Here is a 23,960-nt window from a genome sequence, read left to right as displayed (position 1 = left end):
ATCCACCGCATATTACCCCCTGGAGCACTCCCACGAAAACCAACACCACCAACAATAGGCCTTTTCATGAGACGTTTAAAAACAGCTGATTTTATCGTCAATTGACAGTACATATATTAAAGTGACAGCTTCGGGTTTGCGGGCCTGTTCAGCGATTGTAAACAAGTGCAGTCTCGGCAGTGTCACATGATAAGGCCTATACAGACCATCAGCATAAAATATATTTTAGTTACCAGATAAAGATTGTCACTTCGGTTCCCTTTGTTCTACTATCCGAAACATGTGTCAACTGTCGTCAAATCGTATGTTTTTTTACTTCATTGACATTTAGATCCCCTATCCTCGCAAGCAAAAGATGTTCCGGACAGCGACAATCTTTATCTGGTAACTAAAATATTTTATCAGCATGATCAGCATGCTCAAACCTTAGACGTAATATTCAAACGACCCCTCACCAAATATTTTTCTCAGCCCTGAATCTTGATATCGAAAAAAAAATGACACAACACTGTCAGACGAATTCGGATGACATTTTCTTCTGAACAGTTTTCATTTTCCTTTCGCTGTGGATTGAGTTGCTGATTCTTGTACGAGTGCTTGGATTAGGTGAGTGTTATATTCCAAATAGCAAAAATTACATAATCGCGTTGTTAATTTGAGTAATAACTGTTAACGTTAACATTGTAGATTCAATTGCGTGTTTTCAAATTATACTGATAAAAAAGCATCCAAAATGTCCGATCCGGCCCCACGCCCAATGAAGTTCCCGTACACTTTCTCGGCTCAGATTGCCCAGTTCCCGTACCAGCACTACATCAAGAATCAGTGGATTTGGCGATACTACTTCATCGCTTTGGGCGTTTCTCTCCCAGTGTTCTACAAAATCAACAAATTAGGTAAAATGATAAAAAATTTGTTCTTCACCGCGAGAACGTAACCTTGAATTATTTTGTTTTAGCTAACTCGCCCGGCAATGTTGCAAAATGGGCCGAATCGAAGCGTAAGGAACATGAGGAACATCATTAAAAATATAATTCCATGAATATGGTTTACGTCTATAGCAAAACTACCATCATGTTATAGATATAAGAAATTATCTCCAACGTTTGAAGAGCTACAATAAATATTGGATAATATGAGATGCATTATTAAAATTCAATTAATGCGACTATCACAGCGAATTCTGACTCAAAATTCGGGATACCTATAACGTTTATAATAGCATGGTAGGGGAACTGTTCCGTTTTCTATCTCACTGAAGATATTTTCATCTCATCGCAAAACAAAGAAATACAGCACCAATCTCTTCGCTTCTTTTTGCTAACACGCGCACTCACTGGTGAAAAAATCACAAAAATAAGAAACAAACCAAATTCCTTTTCATTGCTTTGGGTTTGATGGGATGGAAATAGGAGGTATGGATGAAGTACCGAACCGTTCCCACATAGGGGGATTAGTACAAAAGGCCAAAAATGTTCAAGCATACCACAAAAGGTTGAAAACCCTGAAGGCCGAATCATTACAAAATTTCCAATCTTTCCATCAAGAGAACTTGGAATAGGGTAGGATGGGGCAAGATGGGTCACCTAAGGCGAACCCTCAATGCCTCAAAATAGAAACATTTTAATGTATCTTTTCAACGTGGATCTATAAGAATAGCTCATAATCTGTAAGCCAGAGGTATGAAATAACAAAAATTCTACTTTTTATTTCATTTTGAGTCATTAAAGTAGAAGTCTATTTTTTTGTCAACCAAAAAATGCCGGGGCAAGATGGGTCAAACAGCGGGGCAAGATGGGTCACCTTTAAATTCTGCAATTAATATTGTTTTTATTCACAATATTAAATTACACGCAGATAGATGAGTTTAATGCCAATGATGTTACTGAATAAAAAAGGGTTATAAAGCCTCGGATTAAGAAATGGCACTACATTTAAAAATGTCTGTAATTTCTTATGAAAACAAGCCGTCCGGGTATTTCTTTTTTAAAGACAAAAAATATACATTTTTAATTAACAAATTAACTTCATTATGCTCAAAAGTAACCTTAAAATGATTACATCAGCAATGAAAAATATGTTTTGAATACGAACTATGTCCTTTAGTATGTGCTGACCCATCTTGCCCCATTTGCAAGTTCGTGTTAGAATGTCTAATTTTCGATCAAATTTATCTATTTCAATGCAGTTAGCACAACATCGCCTACATTACTTATAATACTAACACTATATTACTAAAAATGTTTTAATTTTAGATTGCTCGGTGAGATTACACGTTTTATAGAAAATGTGTTTCGCATAAGAAACAATGCTGAAAAATAATTTACCTTGTCATACTCTACCAAAATGAAATTTTATCATCAAATCGAGTGACAATAAAGAAGAACCAAATTATTTCTCCTACAAAGTCATAATCTCCACATTAAAATGTATACGATGCTTAAAAACGGCCCTGACCCATCTTACCCCGTGACCCATCTTGCCCCGCCTAACCCTACTAAAAAAAATTACGGTTATTTTTATTATGCTGTCCCATAAAGATGGTCTTCTTTTTCACTTAGTATTCTATTTGCATTTCTCAGTTATTAATTGAAAGCTTTTCTATGCCCGCCATTGTGTGGCCATGAGTATGCATCTTGGGAGCCGAGAATGTTTCTCGCCCGAAGATATCCTAGTCCGAGAATCGAACTCGCCATCGGCAGATTGGCAATCCTACACCTTTACGCACATGGCACAGAGTACAGAACACAAGGTAGGCTCGTAAGAAAAATGGCACTTCAAGAGTGAGTGCTGAGACCGTACAGAACAGCATCTCGGTTCAGCTTGTGCGGAGATAGTTTGTTTGCAAAACCGATTACCTCACCAACACCGATTAGCTCAAACCTTTGTAGGGGTATTTGGCCGGACCATCTATTAGGCGAAGGAGGAGCAAGTAATAACTACAACTAGTCCGTCTGGGTGATTAACAATTAATGATTATTTATTCATAACGAGTTCATGGCTAGCTAAGTACTTAATAACAATAATGTAGTTCTTGATGTTGCTAAGCATCGGCATCGCTTCACTCCTCCTCAACGTCATAGAACTTCAAACCAATTAAGCTGCGAAATAATTCTTGCTTAACTTTTGCTAAAGGTTTCGTCAAGATATCCGCCACCATAGATTCTGTTGGACAATAGTGAACTTGTATTATTCCGGTCGACACCAGCTCCTTCACGAAGTTGTATCTGGTATCGATATGTTTTGTTCGTCGGCTTCCTGTAGTAGATGACAGCATGGCAATACAACTTTGATTGTCTTCATGTATAACTACTGGTTTATCGACATCTTCTCCAATATCATGCATAAGTTTCAACAACCAAAGCAGCTCCTGGCTAGCTTCCGAGAGCGCCACGTACTCAGCTTCTGTTGAGGATAAACTGACGCATTGCTGTTTCCTAGCAGACCAGCTTATGGTACCACTTCCAAGTTTGAATATGAACCCAGAGTTAGATTTGCGGTCTACTTTGTCACCGGCCCAGTCAGCATCAACGAAACCTTCAAGATCTCCTGTTCAGCTTCAAATCTGCCGTTGAAGAGAGGTATCGAAGTCTCCTCTTTGCTTCGTTCCAGTCTGCTTCAGTGGGTTGACTAACCTTGCGTCCTAGAATCGATGCCGCTATTGCAATATCAGGTCTGGTGCAAACCGCAATGTACAACAAAGCTCCAACTAAGCTAAGATAATGCTCGCTTTTTGGCATTCTTTCCTCCTCCATTTGTTGCATATTCGGATATCCTGGGTCCATCGGTATTTTTGACGGTTTTGCATCGCTCATGTTGAATCTATTGGTAATATTACGGATGTATGCTGATTGATTCAAAATAAAACTTCCAGAACTAGTCTTTTCTACTTGGATGCCCAGGTAATTGGAAACCTCTCCTAGACATGTGATACTGAAATGATGCGACAGATAGCGTTCGACTCTTTCGTACTCATCGTTGTTCGGACATACTACGAGCATATCGTCAACATACAACAAAATGAATGACATTACTCCTTCGACGTTCCGTATGTATAGACACGGATCTGCTTCGGATTGTTCATACCCGAGCTGCTTAAACTTTTCAGTTATCTTCCGATTCCATGTACGTCCCGCTTGCTTCAGGCCATAAATACTACGCTTCAGAAGACACACGTCCTCTTGAGATCCAGTGTGATACCCTTTCGGTTGCTTCATGTATATGGTCTCCGTGAGTTCTCCGTGTAGATATGCTGACTTCACGTCAATGTGCTTGACTTGCAAGGTTCGACGAGCTGCAACTGTCAACAGGGTCCGAAGCGTGGTGTGTTTTGCTACAGGCGCAAAAACCTCGTCATAATCGACGCCAAACTTTTGACTATAGCCTTGAGCTACAAGTCGTGCTTTGTAGCGGATTACCTGGCCAGATTCGTTGAGCTTCTTCTTAAAGATCCATTTGCATCCTATTGGTTTTCGGTTGTCAGGTTTTGATACTATTTCCCATGTCGAATTTTCTTGAAGAGACGCAAACTCCTCGTCCATTGCTTTCTTCCACTGGTAGCAATCTTGACTGCGCATTGCCTCATCATACGTACGGGGTTCATCTTGGTGTGTAGAGGCCAGTCGGGTAGATTCTCTATAACGCACCGGTGGTATACCAATATTTGAACGATTCGATCTTCTCACATCGTCAACTTCTACTTCATCTTCTTCTACTGCAGTGTCATAATCATCTTCACCATGGAGTATTGTTTCATCAAGCGTATCCTCATCGTTGGAAGGTTTGTCATCTGCCAGGGGAAACTCCTCCTTAAACTGGTTGGTCGGAACATCAGGAACTCCAGTAGATTGTGCAGTAACTGGTTTGAATAGGTAGAATATAATATTTTTCAGCTGATTTTTAGTTTAGCAAACTTCTTCTGCTGGAATGAACCTGGCATCACGTGACACGACGATCTTTTTCGTTGATAGATCCAGGAAACGTTATCCCTTATGCTGTTGTGAATAACCAACAAATGTCATTTTAACCGATTTTGAGTCCAGTTTGAGCGCTTCTCTTTCGGGATCCATACATAAGCTTGTGACCCAAACAACTGCAGATGATCGACGTCAGGCTTCTCTAATGTCCATAGCTCGAAAGGTGTTTTTGAAATAGCGCTTGATGGAAGAAGATTTTGAAGGTAGCATGCTGTATTTATTGCTTCAGCCCAATACTTCTTTGGCATTTTGGCATCAAGTAACAGACATCTTCCCATCTCTACTAAAGAACGGTTCTTTCTTTCCGATACTCCGTTTTGCTGCGGTGTATAGCTGGTGCAAAACTGCTGTCGAATGCCTTCTTGACAACAAAACATTTCTAGATCTTGGTTTTGGAATTCTCCGCCCTGATCGGATCGAATAACTTTCGGCGGTCTCCCAAACATTGTTTTCATCTCTTGCACGTACTGCTTGATATAATTTTTAGCTTCTGATTTCCGTTGAAGAAAATACACCACCGAGTAGCGCGTAAAGTCGTCTGTGATGGCCATGAAGTATCGACACCCGCCTGGAGAAGTTGTGTTCATTGGTCCGCATAGATCTGTGTGAACCAGGTCGAGTGCTTGCTTTGTCCTCTTCTTGGATTTCTTGGGAAATGGTAACCGTGAAAATTTGCCTTCCAAGCAACATTCGCAAACTGCCTTGACTCCACAATTTACAATTTTGAGACCAGTAACCATATTATTCTTCTCCAGCTCACCAACTGCTCCCGGTCTCTATGGCCAAACTTTCTATGCCACGCATGTGGGCAATTCTCTGAATGATTTGGTTTGCTTTGTGCCAAATTTGCGACTTGAATGTGCTGAAGATTGTACAACCCACCAGAAACGATTCCAACTGCTACTACCTTCTCACCCTTGAATATGCGGCAACCTTGTTCGTCGAAAATAACAGTTGCTCCTTTCTTCGTTGCAGATCTTACCGAAAACAGATTTGATTCAAGATCTGGGACAAATAGCGTATTGCTGAGGGTCATTTCGTTGACAAATCCTTCTGGTCCAATGCACTGAATGCGACAAATTCCCTTTCCAGCTGATTTCGTCTTCATGCCGTTTGCCAGTACGATGTCATCTTTAACGGTTTCGTCTAACGATTCGAAATATTCCTTACTAACTGCCATGTGAGAAGTTGCTCCAGAATCAACAATCCATGAACCTTCCTTGTCACCCTTCTTTGCCAAGAAAGCATATTCTTCAGGGCTGTTACGAACTACCTTCGCCTTGCTGCTTTTGCCTTGTGGTTTCGAATCGTTCTTCTTGGGTTCCTTTTCCCGGCCTTGCACCAATGAACGGCAGTCCTTTTGTTTGTGCCCAACTTTATGGCAATTATGGCAAATGATTTGTTTTTTCGTACCCGCTTTTAATACCGATTGCGATCCTCCAGAACAGTTTCGCTTTGCTATCTCGTCGATTAACTTTGACTTGACCAGATCGAAGGTTAGATCAGCATCCGATCTGCTTTCCAAAGCCGTTGTTAGAGGGTTGAAAGAATCCGGCATGCTTCTGAGGACCATGGCAACTTGCAAATTAGCGTCCAATACCTGGCCCGCCACCGAAAGGCGATCGAAGAGATCTTGCATCTCTGTAATGTGCTTCTCGATGTCCTCGCCATCAGTATAACGCATATCGCACAGCTTCTTGAGGATTGAAACCTTAGATGTGAGAGTTGTGCGCTCGTAATTCCTTCTGAGGTTGTCCCACGCTTCCTTTGAAGTGACTGTGTCCTGAATAAGTTTCCGCTGGCTGTCGTCGACCAGAAGGCCAATTGTAGCTCTGGCCTTCTGATCACCCTTCTTCCACGTCGCTACTGCTGCTGCATTCGCTTGATCTTCTGCTGGGCAAATTCCAGTTACAAATTCCCACAGATCTTCTCGAACCAGCAATAATTCAACCTTGAATTTCCAGCTTGCGTAGTTACTTCCATTCAATCGGGGTACACCCAATTTTTCCAGTGACATATTCAATTTCGAGCAGTGATGGAGAAAATCAAAAACGATTCACTCACGGACAGTGTTTTTTCACTTTGTTACTACTGGTTGCTATGCAGGCCCATAACCTATTAGGCGAAGGAGGAGCAAGTAATAACTACAACTAGTCCGTCTGGGTGATTAACAATTAATGATTATTTATTCATAACGAGTTCATGGCTAGCTAAGTACTTAATAACAATAATGTAGTTCTTGATGTTGCTAAGCATCGGCATCGCTTCACCATCATCATCCCCTAGGTGAATATTATGTCGATAAAACAAATCAATTTTTTTAATTTATTTTACAAATATGAATCAGTTTATGACTTGAAAAGGCAAAATGTGTGAACGGTACCCATTATTTTTGCCGAAAAGCTTACAGAATCCTTCACAGGTACTCAGAAGCCATTCATAATAAACCACAGGCGATAGAAATTAATTCATCAAAATCATTGTTGTTTGTGGTATTATTGTACCGGTCATAGAAATATCTACTACGCTTATTTTTAGTCGCAACGAAAAATAAGCGCCAGAAGGTCGCATAACTAGGGTGACCATATGAAATTTTCCCAAAGGAGGACAATTCACCCGAATCGTAGCGAAAAAGGAGGACATTTGATCAAAAAGGAGGACATAAAAACATCGATCGGTTTTTGTTTTAACATGATTTGTTAGACTTATGCACATTAAAGTTTATTGGAAGTAGTTTTTGTAAGTCGAGGCAAATACGGCATATTCTTCTATTTCATTAACATTACATCTCCAGATGGAACATTTCCAACCCTCATTACTCAAGTGCTTTCCAATTATAAACTGCAACCACCATCTTTATAATAGGAAAATGGTAGCTTCAACTAATTTTAAGATCAACAATGAACAAATGTTGAATATCCTTATGCTGGCCTTTTCGGTGATATTACACAGAATTTTAACAGGAAAAGCTCATCGCATCGCACATTCAGCAATAGATAACATGTCAACATTAAGTTATAAAAGAAACAAACACAAAATGTCTAGTAGACCTGTAAATATTTTTTTCAATGCCATTGAGAATCACAATTTAAGGCATGTGAATGGGTATGATACTGATAACTGTACGACCATTCCACAAAGTTCTCAACTAAATAAATTTAAAACTATTTGCATTTAAACAGAAGAAACCCAAAACTGTTTTGATTAGTTCAGATTTCCATTCCATTCTAGGCATAATTTAGCGACTGCCCTTTGCGTCACATATTCAAGAAACATACCGTGCGATGCGTTCAAAGGGCAATTCGATGGGTGAGAAGTATAATGCATTTTTTCCACAATCCATTTTTTACAATTCCGATTCTTTTTGATATCTGCGACACCTGTATTACTGCAAATCACTGATTTATTTAGGATATTTACATTAAATTTATTCGAAAACTTATGAAGGAAAATATGTCTGATTAGAAACCAAAGAATCATTAACGTGTGCAACGTTTTTTTTTTGCTCCGGATGGATCTCTGTTGTAGTATTGTTTATTAATTTAATAATATTAGAGTAGAATTTCTTCAGAAAAGGTTATTCATGCAACTGTTTTCTCAAAATATCTAAAAAGGAGGACATTCTTGTGCAAAAGGAGGACATCTGATTTTTAATGAAAAAGGAGGACATGTCCTCCTTTAGGATACCATATGGTCACCCTACGCATAACAAAAACATAGGGTATCCAATCCGTTTATAGACAAGACAGGTCACTTTTCAATAGCAACAAACGCACTGCAGGAGGGGTTTTGATAGCTGTTCGCTCTAGTTTCAAATCCCGACTAATCAGTCCTCCTAACAATACATCTGTAGAGCAATTATGGATCGCCGTATCTACTGTTGATGGCACTCTCTATGTCTGTGTTGTTTACATCCCCCCCGACCGAATTAACGACGCAGTCCTGGTCGAAAGGCACCTTGATTCACTTAACTGGGTGGTTTCACAATTGGGACCAAGAGACAACCTTATTATCCTGGGTGATTTTAACCTGAGCTCGATCACTTGGCAGCGCCACACGTTGGGGTTTCTGTTTCCGGTCCCTTCAAGGTCCTTGATTGGCCAGACGTCTCGTGGGCTACTCGACGCGTACAGCACAGCAGGATTGAAACAAATGAATGCAGTCAAAAATGAAAACGATCGAATACTTGACCTTTGCTTCGTTAGCGACGAACTGCGCGAGAGCTGTTCGATTATACAGGCTCCATCTCCGCTCGTTAAAATCGGTCGACATCATCCTCCCATACTGACACATCTTAAGATAAATCCGTACTGTCGCTTCTACGAGCCGTCTGAAAGCGTTTCGTACGACTTTAATAAGGCCAATTTCAACGGCATGAATGATTTTCTTGCACACGTTGACTGGGACGCTATTCTTCAAGACTTCGACGCCGATCTCGCTGCATCGACTGTGTCAAGTATATTACTGTACGCTATTGATCAGTTCGTTCCGCTGAAATCCGTATCCAGTTATTTGGCAAACTCTGACTATCAGCAACTCAACGACCACCTTTATAACGTCTTTCAAAATCGTCTACAAAGTCGACTCAAGACTAACCCTAAAAGTTTTTGGCGGTACGTCAACGAACAACGAAAGGAGTCAGGACTGCCCTCTTCGATGACAGATGGTTTATGCGAAGCCGAAACTACCCACGACATGGTCAATTTGCTTCGTTCCCAATTCAGTAGTGTCTTTACAAATGAGCACCTCGACCCTCAGGCTGTAGCCAACGCTACCAGGAATATTCTCCGTTTTGAAGCCGCTGAGCAGCCGTTCATCGTTACCGACGTTAATGTAATAACAACTAGTAAGGAATTAAAAACCTCCATTGGATGCGATCCGGATGGTATTCCGTCTCTTATCGTTAAACGCTGCACGGATACACTTGCAAAGCCGCTAGCTGCAGTATTCAACCTCTCTCTGACTACCGGAGTATTTCCGAACTCCTGGAAACAATCATATTTATTCCCAGTTTTCAAAAAAGGATGCAAGAGGACTGTTTCAAATTACCGGGGAATAGCTGCGCTAAGCGCCATTTCTAAGCTGTTTGAGCTGATTATTCTCAAAGAATTGGTTCAAAAGTATGCACATTACATATATCGAACGACCAACACGGGTTTATGCCTAAAAGATCGACGACTACTAACCTAACGTGTTTCACTTCCTTTGTAATTCGACAAATGGAGAGTGGCCATCAGGTGGATGCCATTTATACAGACCTTTCCGCAGCATTCGACAAGATGAATCATCAGATCGCCATTGCGAAATTTGACAAATTAGGCATTAATAATTCCATGCTCGGTTGACTTCAATACTATTTAACTGGACGGAGTATGGCGGTTAAAATCGGAGATGACATTTCACTGCCCTTTCCGGTTTGTCCTGGCGTTCCACAGGGCAGCCATTTGGGTCCGTTTTTATTCCTGTTGTATATGAACGACGTTAATTTTGTGCTCAAATGCCTTAAACTATCGTATGCCGACGACATGAAGCTATATTACTCTATAAAGCATCCTCAAGATGCAATGTTTCTGCAACAACAATTCAAAGTGTTTGCTGAATGGTGCCGCATAAACCGAATGACATTAAATGTCGCAAAATGTTCTGTCATATCCTTCGGCCGCAAACATTCGCTCTTTCTATTCGACTACGCTTTGGGAGATATTCAGCTTCAACGCGAATCGACAGTCAAGGATCTCGGAGTTTTGATCGACTCGAAAATGACATTCAAGGATCATGTAGCATATATCGTTTCGAAGGCATCTTCACAACTAGGCTTCCTGTTTCGCTTTACCAAGAAATTCCGGGATGTGTACTGTCTGAAATCACTGTTTTGTGCAACCGTTCGCCCAATCTTGGAGTACTCGTCAGTTGTCTGGGCTCCGTATTACCAAAACGAAGCTCAGCGCATCGAAGCTATCCAGAGAAAATTCGTGCGCTTCGCTTCGCTCTGCGACATCTAAGGTGGAGAGATCCGCTCAACCTACCAAGTTACAGTAGCCGTTGTCAGCTTATTAACCTCGACTCTCTTGATGCAAGGCGTAACGTGGCTAAGGCCTGCTTCATCGGTGATCTTCTACAAGGAAACATTGACTGCCCTACGTTGCTCAGCTTGCTGGACATCAACACTCGCCGCCGTAATCTCCGATCGCACTCGTTCATCAATCTCCCTGCAGCCAGAACTAACTATGGACTACATGAGCCGGTCCGAAGCATGTCCCGCTTATTCAATACGTGTTATTCTGTGTTTGATTTTAATGTGTCGCGAGAAACAAATAAGTGTAATTTTCAGCATATTTTTCGCTCTTGACTATAAGCTAACGTATGTACGTAGTTAATGTATTTATTTTAAGATAGCGGTCATTGGGGTGTCTATTTCACCTGTTGACAATAAATAATAATAATAATAATCATGGTTTGAACCAATAGAGGTAATAGAGGATGATTGTCGCTGCGGTTCCCTTTGTTATCGTTCCCAAACATGTTGGGTATCTATCTGTCAAAACGTACTGATGTAAGATGTTTCTCCAAACATGTCGATGCGTTTTGATACATAATTTTAAATATATTATGATTTTAAATACAGAACAAATTTTTTTCTTACCTTGACGTTGTACCTTGTACTCACTGATAAGCTAAGTTTTCTCTCATTTGTTCCGATTCATATAAGGCACGTAAAAATTAAAGATGTTGAAGGCCATTCAATTGCTCTGGGCCGCTTTCCAATTGTCCTCAGTAAAATTTTAAGTGATATGAAAATAGATAAGAGAAAACATCGATTAACGTCATTTCAAAGGTGATATTCTCACGACGGCCATTCAGAATGGTTCGACGGGTGCAGATGAGAGATCATCAAAGAACGCGAGTTAAATTTAAGATCAATCAATTCATAACGATTCGTTTAAAATTATTATGCGGTTGGTACATTTTTTCTACATTTTAGAAAAACTATAGATGCTAAACTATGAACGATCTTGCATTCCACCTTCAAGCGATCCTTACAAGCTTTATATTTCATTCAGGCACTTTTGAACGTCCATAAAAAAACTTGTTCTCGCAAGAATCCTGCCTCGACCAACCTGGCAGAACGCGCCCCATACCCCTTTCTGAACCAACCAGGGGCAGGGGTAAAAAATACTAGGTGTATTCAAAATAAAATATTGCATCACTGAATTCATTAATTGGCCACATCGAACGTGTTCTTGTCAAAACATTTATTTTTTCATTCCTTAACGCTTCATATTAGAAATTTCTCATTTTTTCCATTTTGAGATAGGCTTCTCTGTGTCTTAATGTATGTCATTTTATTATAAATAAAAAATAAATGTACCTAATGGTGAGACAGATGGGAATAAAACATACGTACCGAACGATCAGGGGACTTGCCCATTTTTCATGTGTGTTTGTCAGGTGATCTAATTTGCTCATGAGCAATTAATCAGCCTTTTGGAATACCATTATGTGTTGTCCTTGTATGAAAAAAGTGCTTCAATGATCTTTATCTAATCCCTACGAGCTAGCTTTAAAATAAACGAAACTACTTGAAAGAGTCGAATCTACTCTTAACATATATCAATACTAAGCCAACGTTTCTTTATATCAAAACTAAATTATGTACGATTTGTAGTTCTTACTTTTTTATAGACCTTCTTTTCCCGCTATTACTGTCTTTGGGGGGCGATTTTGACGAAGCCTCACCGTTCCTCACTGGAGTGCCTGAACTGGATGTGCCATTCTTTAGTGCCGAGTCGTGTTTCAGCATATCGCTCGGCTTGAATGGGAGGGCCAGCTCATTCGATCGTTGCAACACAAAACGTTCCAGGCTCTGACCGGTTCTGAAATTAAAGGAATAAATTTGAGCGCATTTTCGAGGGTTGATCAGTTGTAGTCCGAATAGAATGCTATCGAGGCTTGGCTCTCCATGACACATTAATCTAAGAGTTTTCCTTATTTTGATGCGGTTAAGGACGGATGTTTTGTCAATTATCTTTTTTTGTACCGTAGGATTGTTATAGTCGGGGTGGGTGGTTTCTTTTTAATATTAACAAGTGATTATATCGTATGAATTAGTCTACTAAATAAACACCGGACTTTAGAAATCAGCTCACATAAATGGCATTTTCGGCCAAATAACCCTTTCTGCTAAACACTATTTTGGCTAAATGGAATTTTTGACCAACTAGGTCTGATAAATACCTTCGAATGAGTATTTTTTATTATATGTGTAATCGCTATAAATATTATGGTAGCGCTTGGCGAATGTCAAGCGACCAAATGGAGTTCGGATCAATATGTTATTCGGTCAAGTGGCATCCGGCCAAATGGCGTTACTCCGACTGACTTCCGGCCAAACGACCCTTCGCCTTTTAAATAAATTTTTGTGGAATTTCGGAAGAATGACTTATGGACATTAAAAAGAACTTCCCGCAGAAATTTAAAAAAAATCTTTCAAAAATCCAGTTAAAATTCCGTTGGAAACAGTTTTCGTGAAGCTTGAAAATTCCGAGCAATTTTCCATAGAAATTTTCAAAAATCTGTTTAATTCCTATGGAAATTCCGAAAAGTTTCCTATGAAACTCCCGAAGATTTTCTGAACAATGTTGTGAACATTTTTCCGTTCAAATCCAAAGAATTCTTCAGTTGAAATCCTCATTTTGAACAATTATCCACGGAGACACGCAATTTTCTTTGGAAATTCCGACGTATATCTGAACCATTTTCCCTAAAAATTTGGAATAATTTCCCGCGAAAATTCAAAAAAAAAAACTAAAACTAGAAATCCCTATACCCATATTCATATGGATATTTCAAACAACCTGCTTGGGAATTCCAAAGAAATTCTAAAGAATTTTCCATGAAAATTTTGGTTCGATTATCCGGCGGAGTTAAATTTTTTCAACGCTTCTGATAATCGAGTCCGACCTGTATATTAAAAGGTTCTATTATGGTTAATATCTCCGAAGCAGTTAAAAAAAAGTTAAACAACTCGATGGAATGGTTCACTTTCTGAATTTTAGATGTGGCCATGTTCACAAATTCGCGAAAATTTCAACTACCCAGATTATTGATACGACTGATCTGGGTTTAATATAAGGTTAATTTTTACAGTTTGACGGATTCTAACGGTAGATATTGAAGTGGGTACGATTGATTTCACCGCAACCGTACTCTGTTTTCGGGAAAAAAAATAATTTTCAAAAAGCCTTCCACATTTAAGGCGGTCAAACGCAAAAGGGTGTAAGTGACAAAAAGTAAGTTTTGAGATAAAAGAATGCAATGTTTTTCAAAAAAAACAATCGTTTCATACAAATTGTATGGAGGTTAAAAAATTACTTTTTTCTCTGAATTTTTACATTTTTTTAACCAACGTACAAACTATGTCAAAACGTCAGTCCCATATATTAACTGTCAAAGGCTGAGTCAAGTGCCCTGTGGTGTTTTGCTAGTGCGTTTGAATCCGTACGTCAAACAAGACCGAAAATGTCGAGGAAGCATTTTTATCTATTTTTTAATTTCAAATTAAACAATGTTCTTTTCGATTTGAGTTCTAATCTAATCTAATCTAATCTCATACTTGCGTAGCCAATACTTGAAAGAATCCTGGAAAATGACGGTTTCTGAATTCCGTCATTTTTCTTTTCATATGGCCAGGCCCACTACGCAGCATGTACCGCAGAGATGACTCCTAGATATTGAGCGACTTCAGGAATACCTCAAATCACTTAATAGCTAGGAATCGAGGGAAAAGGAAGAAAGCGTGGACCTCCCGTACCAAACGCCTTCAATAATATAGATACCGAATATATAATAAAAATAGTGTGCGTGTTTATGTATGATGTATATGAGTGTATATATGTATGCGTGTATTTTAGTATGTATGTATGTTTATATGTGTACACTGAAAGTCAAAAGTATTCGTCATGATTTAATAGATATTAATATGAAAACATGATGAATATTCATGTCCATCAGTGTATGTCTGTATGTATGTATAAGTGTATTTGTGTATGTATATGTGTGTGTGATTTTGTGTAGGTGCGTGCGTGTTCAAATAAATTAACAGTTTATTGAAACCTTACCTCTCCTCAATAATACTGACGCTGAACATGTTTGAGCATTCACATAAGCTTGATCGCAATATTAGCAAGGGCATTGCCCTTGAGAATAATCGATCAGCCCTTGCTTGCACGAACATGCACGCGTCTTCAGGATCTGAAGCACTTTTTTACACTCCACACATTTTGTTTCGACCGCGGTCACTGCACTGGTTCTATTGTTCTACTTTTAAGCGAATCGCCGCACAAAAGTAGAGCGCAAAAACCAACCGCACTGGAAGACGGTCGAAACGAGACTCAATGTTCTTTTCGATTTGAGTTCAGAGAAAAACTGACACGTTTAGAATGATTACCTTCATCGTTCCCTGAAAGAAAATCGAATATCGATTCTTCATTTTAGGACCCAATTGGCATGTTACTTGAAAATCAATTATTTTCATTCGTCTCCCTTTCCCATGCTTCTTGCTATAGTTTTGACAATGAAATGTCAATCTCCTTTTGACGTCTATTTTTGACGGTTAACTGCTTTTTAGCTGGGCTGTAGCCCAGTTAGCGAACGCCCTGTCAAATTGCAGCCCAGTTAAAGTTAAAGAGCGCCCAGTTAGCGAACGAATATTACGAATAGAATTTTAGCATAAGAATAATACATTTTAGATATTTTTTCAGCCTTTTCCAGGGAATTCCAACTCCGACACTTCAACATAAGTCTGAATCACATAAGGATGAAACTCATAAGGCTGAACACGAAAGGCTGAGAAAGTTAAAATCTTACATAAGGCTGAAAATCGTGAGAATCCGATTTAAGTGGAAGATTTCACATTTGACGTAAATACCGTGCACGCACCATACTTTGCGCAGTTAAGAAAATTCAAATTTTAATCAACTCGCACAACTTACAAAAAGTAGCTATCCGCCTGAAATAGTTTCCATGCTGTTGGATTATTATCATATTAATGTTCGAGAACTAAATTTGGTACAAAAATTTGTAATAAATAGTAAATTGAACTTCAAAGCAGACCCCTTATTATATGCCTAACTTTGCGCACATAGCTTGGAAAATTTCTAACACGAAGCAAGCGTCTATCATAGAATTTTTCAACCAAATTTTATTTTTTCAACTAATACTACTATTACAAATCATGTTCATACCATTTGTAGGCATATATGAGCATATTTAAGAAAATGAGGATGCCCGGCATCATTTTCTCATGATTCGACATACTTAGTATGTTTTCACGTCTGTTGGTGTATGTACAGTCTCATTTATGTACATTGACCACAGCTAACAAAAGTACTTTTCTGTTCAAACCCTTTTCCGACGAGGTATATCATAAATGTTGAAAATATCGAAGAAATACGAGTTGTGCGCAAAATTAGGTACACTGTATTAAAAAACGGTTCCTAACATTGCGCATAATATATTTTAACGAAAAATATAAATAACAAACCAAATTCTCATTAGATGGCTTCAACAATATTATAATTATTCGATCCATGTGTAATAAGATGTCACCGAATGTAAAAATTTACAAAAAATACAATTTTTCGGGTAGACCGTCACTTATCCAATTGTGCTAAGAACACGCCATTTTGATCATTTTCAATGTTTTCAGTACAAATTTCAACTATTAAAATAAAAAATCTGTCTTTTAACAGCGGCAAAATGCATGCGCTGTTATAATAACATGTATATTGTGCTGACTAGTTGTAATTATATTTCGAAAATCAATTTAAAAGCATTCTATAACAAAAATAACCGCAAAATGCGCATAGTTAGGAGCTGCGCAAAGTTAGGTGCGTTCACGGTATGGGTACAAACTAAATAGATCCCATACTTTCTTGTGACTTCTTCTTCTTCGTATTGGCATTACATCCCCACACTGGGACAGAGTTCATTAAGCACTTCCACAGTTATTAACTGCGAGGTTTCTTTCTAACCCAGGTTACCATTTTTGCATTCGTATATCATGAGGCAAGCACGATGATACTTTTACGCCCAGGGAAGTCGAGACAATTTCCCATCCCAAATTTGTCTAGACCGGCACCGGGAATCGAACCCAGCCACACTCAGCATGGTCTTGCTTTGTAGCCGCGCGTCTTACCGCATGGCTAAGGAGGGCCTCTTGTGACTTCTTGTTGCCTTTTAATTTTTATATGGACTTCTCATTTTTAAGTCTGTACATGAGTACAGCTCAAAAAGTTTTGATGTAACATAGAAAGGGAGCGGCCACAAATTACGTAACGCTTAGAGGGGGGGGGGGGTTGAGCAAAGTGTGACGATCCATACAAATTTTTAAGATGTTTCATACAAAAAGTGTGACATAGGGGGGAGGGGGGTTGAAAATGCCCATTTTTTGCGTTACGTAATTAATGGATCTTCCCAAAGGAACAGGACTTTATTTTAACACGAAGCAAGCGTCTATCATAGAATTTTTCAACCAAATTTTATTTTTTCAACTAATACTACTATTACAAATCATGTTCATACCATTTGTAGGTATATATGAGCATATTAAAGAAAATGAGGCATCATTTTCTCATGATTCCACATACTTAGTATGTTTTCACGTATGTTGGTGTATGTACAGCCTCATTTATGTACATTGACCACAGCTAACAAAAGTACTTTTCTGTTCAAACCCTTTTCCGACGAGGTATATCATAAATGTTGAAAATATCGAAGAAATACGAGTTGTGCGCAAAATTAGGTACACTGTATTAAAAAACGGTTCCTAACATTGCGCATAATATATTTTAACGAAAAATATAAATATAAATATTATGCTTCTTGGTTCTTGTATTTGGTTTTGGATTCTTGCCATGAAGACTTTCTTAATTTTTTTATTCTTTATTAATCTCTCTTCTTCCTTCTTTCTTCCTACTTATTCCTACCTTTTCCTTCTTTTTTAATCCTTTTTTCTTTTTTCCTTCCTTTTTCCTTCTTTCTTTTTCAACCCTTCCTATTTCCTTCTTCCTGTTGCTTTCTCCCTTAATCGTTCTAACGTCTTTCTTCTTAGTTCTTCCTCCACCGTTCTTACTTCTTAATTCCTCCTTCCTTGTTCCTATTTCCTTCTTCTGCCTTCCTCGTTCCTTCTTTCTTCTTCTTACTTCTTTTTTTTATTTTTCTTCCTTCATTTTTCTTTGTTCTTCTTCTTCTACCTTCTTCATTCTTTTCTTTCGCTTTATTTCTTCCTTCTTCCTTATTTTTTCTTCCTTCTACCTTCTTCCTTCCTGTCTTCTTTCCTCTACCTTCTTCCTTTTTTCCTTTTTACTTTTTCCTTATTTCATATTCTCTATTCTTTCTTTATTCTACTTTCTTCCTTTTTCATCTTTGCTTTTTTCTTTACTTCCTGCTTCCTTGTCCCTTGTTGATTTATCTTTCTTTCTTCTTTCGTCCTGTTTTTTCTTCCTTCATATTCCTTTCATTTTTTTCCATTTTCCTTCTACCTTCTTTCTTTTCTTTTTTTTTTCTTCATTCTTGTTCCTTCTTCATTCTTCCATATTTATCCTTTCTTCTTGTCTTCCTTGTTTTTTGTTGCTTCATCATTATTCCTTCTTTCATCTTTATCTTACTCACTCTTGTTCTTCTTCTTCCTTCTTCATAATTCCTTTTTTCTTCTTCCATCTTTATCTTGCTTTTCCCTTCTTCCTTCTTCCGTCTTCTTTCCACCTTCTTCCGTCTTGCCCCTCCCTCCTTCCGTCTTCTTTCTTCCTTCTTCCTTATTTCTTCTTGCTTCATCATTATTCCTTCTTTCATCTTTATCTTACTTTTTCCTTCTTCTATGTTCTTTCTTCAATCTTTCATTTTTTTTCTTCTCCCTTCTTCCGTCTTCTTCCTTCTGTTCTCTTCCTTCCTTCTTCCCTGTAGATTTTTTATTCTTTTCAAGTACACTTCAATCTTTATTTTTTATTCTTTATGCTTTATTCTTTATTACTCATTATCTATTCTTTGTTCCTCATTTTCTATTCTTTATTCATTATTCAACCACTCAACATGGTTGGTACAACAACTCGTATGGTTGGGATACATTTCATCCCAACAATTTAATCTTTTCGATACATTTCAGCCTTTCGAGAATTCAACCTTTTGAGTTCAGCCTTTCGTAGGACACCCCCAACTCTAGGGAGCAGCAACAGGCAATACACAATTTGTCGTGAAGTGTGCTTGTTACGCTCATCACAACAAGCGTTTATCAAAATATGATCAGAATATGACGAGAATTATTTGCCATACAAGTACAAATATCCGGAAATTCGTTGTCATTTTGCTGAATTTTCTTTTCTTCAGTCTAGCGTTATACTTATGTTAGGGAACATCCGCATAATCTCCTTTTAATATACCAGACCACAAAATATATAAATCAATCGAAAAAAAGTAGACTCTGCAAACTTACCTGTATATTTCCGTTTCATCCGTGTTGTATAAATCGCAGTTACGAAACACTAGCTGCACGTCGTTCATCATTTGTTCGTTTATCGTGTACTCGCCCATATTTAATTTCGATTTGATCTTTGCAAAATCCATTGGGTTCTTAATGATAGTGTAGTAATCCGGAACCTCCTTAACGGAAACGGGCCTATCAAATGGCCAAGAATCTTGATGTTTGATAATGTCATCAATTAAGGTGTATAACGCTACATTATTCAGTGGCAGATCTTCGCCAGTGCGTCTACCTTTGCGAGAATTCGACGCATTCAGCTCATCATTGGGCGGCGCGGATCGTCGCGATTTGCTGGGAGGTGACGCCGAATCTTCATCCTCATCTTCCTGTTCCTCGTGATGTCCGTTGGTGAGGGATCTTTTTGAACTTGACCGGCGACCCCGTTTCGCTTTGATCGATAACGCCTCGTCATCACTTGAATCTCCTTCATCAGAAGCCTTACGTTTCGAGATTCTTTTCTTGGTCGATTTTGGCGTTTCCGCAGGTTCTTCCTCTTCAGCTTCATCGTTGAATGTGTTGTCCTCCGCGTCGTCCTCATAATTCTCAAAACTATCATCTACAACGGGACCTGCCGCCAATCGAACTGTCACTTTCTTTTTGGATTTTTTACTACTCTTTGATTTTTTCTTCGAACTGCTCGAATTCTTGGACGACTTTTTCTTGCATTTATCACATTTCCAACTTTTCTTCGGTGTACTCGTAAGCGATTTGGTACATTGTGGATGATATGCTGCGTCGCATGTTGAGCAAACAGCGGATGCATCAACTTCATTGCATTTCTTGCAAACGAGAGTATCCTGTTCCATGATCGATTCATCCATTTCTTCATCAACAGCAGTTTCATCCAGTTCTTGTTCCACAACTTCCTCGGGTTCTTCCTCGACGGGTTCTTCTTCCACAAACACCTCTCGTTTTTTGGGTTGTCTCTTACGTTTGTAGTTCTCTGGCCTGCATTTCGGACAGTACCAATCTCCCTCTGGGACTTGTTTCAATTTGGGCTTTAGACAGTACATGTGACAAGCCCGATTACACTCATCGCATAATAGCGTCTGCTCGGGATCACCCTTCCGGCGGCACATCATACAAGCAATACGCTCGGCTGACCTACTCCACTGAATGGTATCGTACAGCACATTGTAATGTAGGAATAGTTGAGAGTAATTTGTAGCGCTCATGAGGGATTCCTCCCAAAGTGCCAGGTTCTTCTGACCCTTGATGATTGATTTCGTAATGGCAGCCTTGTCTTTGATCTTCTTCTTTGCTCCGAATGGGAAACACAGAAATTTAGGATCAATACATTGTTCAATTTGAAGCAGGGCCGTTGCTAAAGATCGAACCTTGTCTTTGACGATTTCAATTTCTTGCGAAAATTTCACCCAAGTTTTGTCTTCGGAATTGGGATCTTCGCAGTCACCAATAGCCATCTCTGGCAAATCGTAGCCCGGATTCTTGTCATAGATAAGTTGCCTGTCAGCTTCATCGTCAGATTCGTCGTTCTCCATGCCTTCGTCTTGATCATCGGCATCTTCTTTTTTCTCTTTCATAGCCGCCAGTCGATTGCGGCCCCATCGTAGCGGCTCAGCAGACAGTTCCTTGAAGTCGAATTGCTCGAGCACACTGCGCCACTCTTCCCGGTCAGTAACCTTCATGCTGCCCAAGTAACCGACGGAAATTTTTGATTCCAGTTCTAAAAGGTTCTCGCGGATGGTGGTTTCAAAAATAATGCTAGGATCCGTTCCCTGTTCGTGCTTGAAGTCAGGAGAATCGTACTTTTTAATGTACTTTGTGATAATGGACGCGAGGATTGTCTCTCGATCTTCTTTCTTCGCCGTTATTTGGTCTACCGGACAATCTGCAATATGTGCCAGTATGAGCTCTTTCTCGTTCTCCAAATTCTCACGAAGGTTTTTTTCACGAACACCTCTTGGGTTAAGACTTTCAATTAGAGCATTAAGTTCTTCTTCGGTATGATAGAAGGTCCAGACGTGACCTGAAGAAGCGTCGCCATGCACTGGGCAAGATTTTGGATCGGCTGTACACATTAAAAGTTCGGCGTTGGAAGGTATTTTTAAAATGTCATCTTTATTCTCTGACGAACTTTCAGGAGTTCCATTGGCAACAGTTTTGTTTTGATCGAACAATGCTTTAACCTTGAGGCTTCCATTAAGTATTAGTTTTTCAATGACTAATTCTTCTTTTTTAGTGGTATGATTTTCCTTATCATTTTCACTTAGTTTGTTGTTCATGATTGTTTGAGTGATGAACTTTTTTCGCATATCTGCTGGGCATAAGGCCAATCCGTGTATATGCGTAGTAGGTTTATCCAAACATTTTCCGGAGAATGTGCGATCGTGCTCTACGAATACCCCAGGCAAGGATTCAAAGAGCCAATAGCTGCGGTGCGCTCGATCGGATCCCAGATAGATCTGATAATCGAAGAAATCGACTTTGCATTTGTCGATATCTTTCTGTAGATCTTTAATGGCTCGTTCAGTTTCGGCATCCATTTTTACAACATCTTGAGCCATTTTTTCCTCCAGCTCCTTACGCAGAGCAAGCTTCTCTTCGACCGTACCCTCATGAGCAGTGACCTATTGAAAAGCGAGAAAATATAAAATAATATAAAATACCTAGTAAGAAGTGTTTGTATCAAAACCGACCCAAGCGCTTGCAGTTTTTTATGCTTACCTTTCTCTTTATTTCATTCTTCATATCCCACTTGGCGGAGTTGTTGCGCGCCTCACACCTTCTCTTTGCTGCATTAGTCGAAATATATTGCTGCTTGGCTATTTTGGCCTTATCCAGACGTTCTTCTATCAAATCTCTCACGCTACTATAGGTTAACAGCTGGTCGATGAGGCATTTCAAAATTTTCAAAATGTCGCCAACTGGAAGCTGGAATACTGTGTGTGAGTTGAGAGCTTTTAAAATGTGCGGACTGTTCAAAATTATCTGGATACCGGGGTCGTCGGAGCTGTTGTATCCTCCTCTCATAGAGTACCGCCACTTTGCTCCTCGATCCTCAATCAACGCACCGGATGAAAGGAAATGCAGTCGCAGTATTTCGGACACGGTGGTCGAATCCATCGGTAATTCATTCAGTTTGGTGCAGTAATGAGTATAACACCATATGCCAGCTTCAGTCGCCTTCTTGTGGAATGGAATACCATTCTTCTTCATTCCAAACTCAGATGCCGTATCGTACCTAATATACACTTCGTTTTCTTCCTCTACTTGATGGGAGAAGATGGTACTCAGCAACACTTGAAGAATGTCGCTCAACGGCCCATTCACTTCTTTCAGCAGCAAAGCTCTTTCCAGCAGATCCATTGATAGACCATTCGCAAACTTGTCTTTGATCGATAATAACTCCGCAAAAGACGTCATAAACTCCAAAATGTACATAAAATCACTGAAGTGCTTCGAATCGATAATGGTGGTCACTGGTTTGGCCTCCGGAATGACTTTTTGATCGACCAATTCTAGATCCTCTTGAGTGCGGTTGAACTTTTTAATGGCAATTGCCACCTGCTCGGCTAGAATCGCTTTTTGCTCTTCCAGCTGTTTCTTCTTCAAAGCCTCTTTCTCTGCTTTCTCCTTCTGCTTTCGTTCCATCTCTTCCTTTAGACTCTTTTCGGATTTCTTTTCGTCTTCCTCTGTTTTCACTTTACTACTACTCGCTTCGTCAGCCGATTTGTTCAAGTATTTTGTCATACTCTGTTGTTTTCCATCGCTGCCCTTCTTAAAACCTGGCTTTGGACCAGGCTTTTTCTTAGTCTTATCGGGCAAATGTTTCTTTTCTTGCTCGATGCGTTTCTTTTCTTCAGCTCGTTGTAAACTTTTTGAGGTTCCAAAATCTGGCGGCTTACCGAAGAAAATCATTGCGTCTGTAATTTTTTCATCGGTTACGTGTTTCTTGATGGAAGCTTCCTTAATCTTGAGCACTCCGCTAACCTGTTCCAGGTGCAACTTTAGGAACACTTTACATTTGTCACGAGTAGCTAAGCTGCGTTCCCGCTTGATATTTTCTGTAACTAAGGTCCACTCCTTAGGCTCACTACCGTCATCCGAACAAACACGATACTTGATTTTTTCCGTCTTCACTGGACTGTTTTTGTTGCTGTAATGAAACAAATAAATAAAACTGAGATTAAACCACCTAGCATTCCACACTTGATGAATTATTGGTAATTATGGAGCTGCTCGATTAAGGCAGCCAATTTGAGCTACCAAAAGGCGGCAAAGGTGCCGACAACTGACTGGATGGTCTCTCTTACAACCAGCGTAATCAAGTCCAGTGAAGGCAGGCTATTGTTGTTGACTACTGCTACCTATAAGTGCAGGCGCAGATAAGTGCAAATATTGTTTCAATATTCTTTTCTATCTGACACATTCTGAGTCTGATTAAAATGATTTGACTTAGTTTTGGAGTTTCCATGATAGGGATA

The 23,960-nt window shown here is 39.3% G+C and overlaps 2 protein-coding genes across 3 annotated transcripts in view; one reads left to right on the top strand and one right to left on the bottom strand.

The window, feature by feature from the left end:
• Positions 1 to 454: 454 nt before the first annotated feature.
• LOC134205394 (uncharacterized) lies at positions 455 to 1,139 on the top strand. Its single transcript, XM_062680626.1, has 3 exons — positions 455 to 606; positions 688 to 896; positions 959 to 1,139. The coding sequence occupies exons 2-3, from the start codon at positions 734 to 736 to the stop codon at positions 1,024 to 1,026; spliced, it is 231 nt and encodes a 76-aa protein (XP_062536610.1). The 5' UTR covers positions 455 to 606; positions 688 to 733; the 3' UTR covers positions 1,027 to 1,139.
• An 11,154-nt stretch (positions 1,140 to 12,293) lies between these two features.
• Positions 12,294 to 23,960, bottom strand: part of LOC134205391 (bromodomain adjacent to zinc finger domain protein 1A) — a 44,096-nt gene continuing 32,429 nt past the window's right edge. For both annotated transcript variants that reach the window (XM_062680622.1, XM_062680623.1), the window contains 3 exons: positions 22,201 to 23,632; positions 19,465 to 22,103; positions 12,294 to 12,850 (listed from right to left, as the gene is read on the bottom strand). In XM_062680622.1, coding sequence (XP_062536606.1) covers positions 12,646 to 12,850; positions 19,465 to 22,103; positions 22,201 to 23,632 — 4,276 coding nt within the window. In that variant the 3' untranslated portion in view covers positions 12,294 to 12,645. The remainder of the gene's footprint in view (positions 12,851 to 19,464; positions 22,104 to 22,200; positions 23,633 to 23,960) is intronic.

Source organism: Armigeres subalbatus, chromosome 1, assembly GCF_024139115.2.
Source record: "Armigeres subalbatus isolate Guangzhou_Male chromosome 1, GZ_Asu_2, whole genome shotgun sequence".
NCBI classification, from domain to species: domain Eukaryota; kingdom Metazoa; phylum Arthropoda; class Insecta; order Diptera; family Culicidae; genus Armigeres; species Armigeres subalbatus.
This window is presented reverse-complemented; position numbering and strand designations above follow the sequence as displayed.

What these genes read in the sequence shown, in the direction of transcription:
- LOC134205394 (XM_062680626.1), top strand. Translation starts at nt 734, where the DNA reads ATGTCCGATCCGGCCCCACGCCCAATGAAGTTCCCGTACACTTTCTCG. An exon ending in CTACAAAATCAACAAATTAG is followed by an intron (nt 897 to 958) that starts GTAAAATGATAA and finishes ATTTTGTTTTAG; the next exon opens with CTAACTCGCCCGGCAATGTT.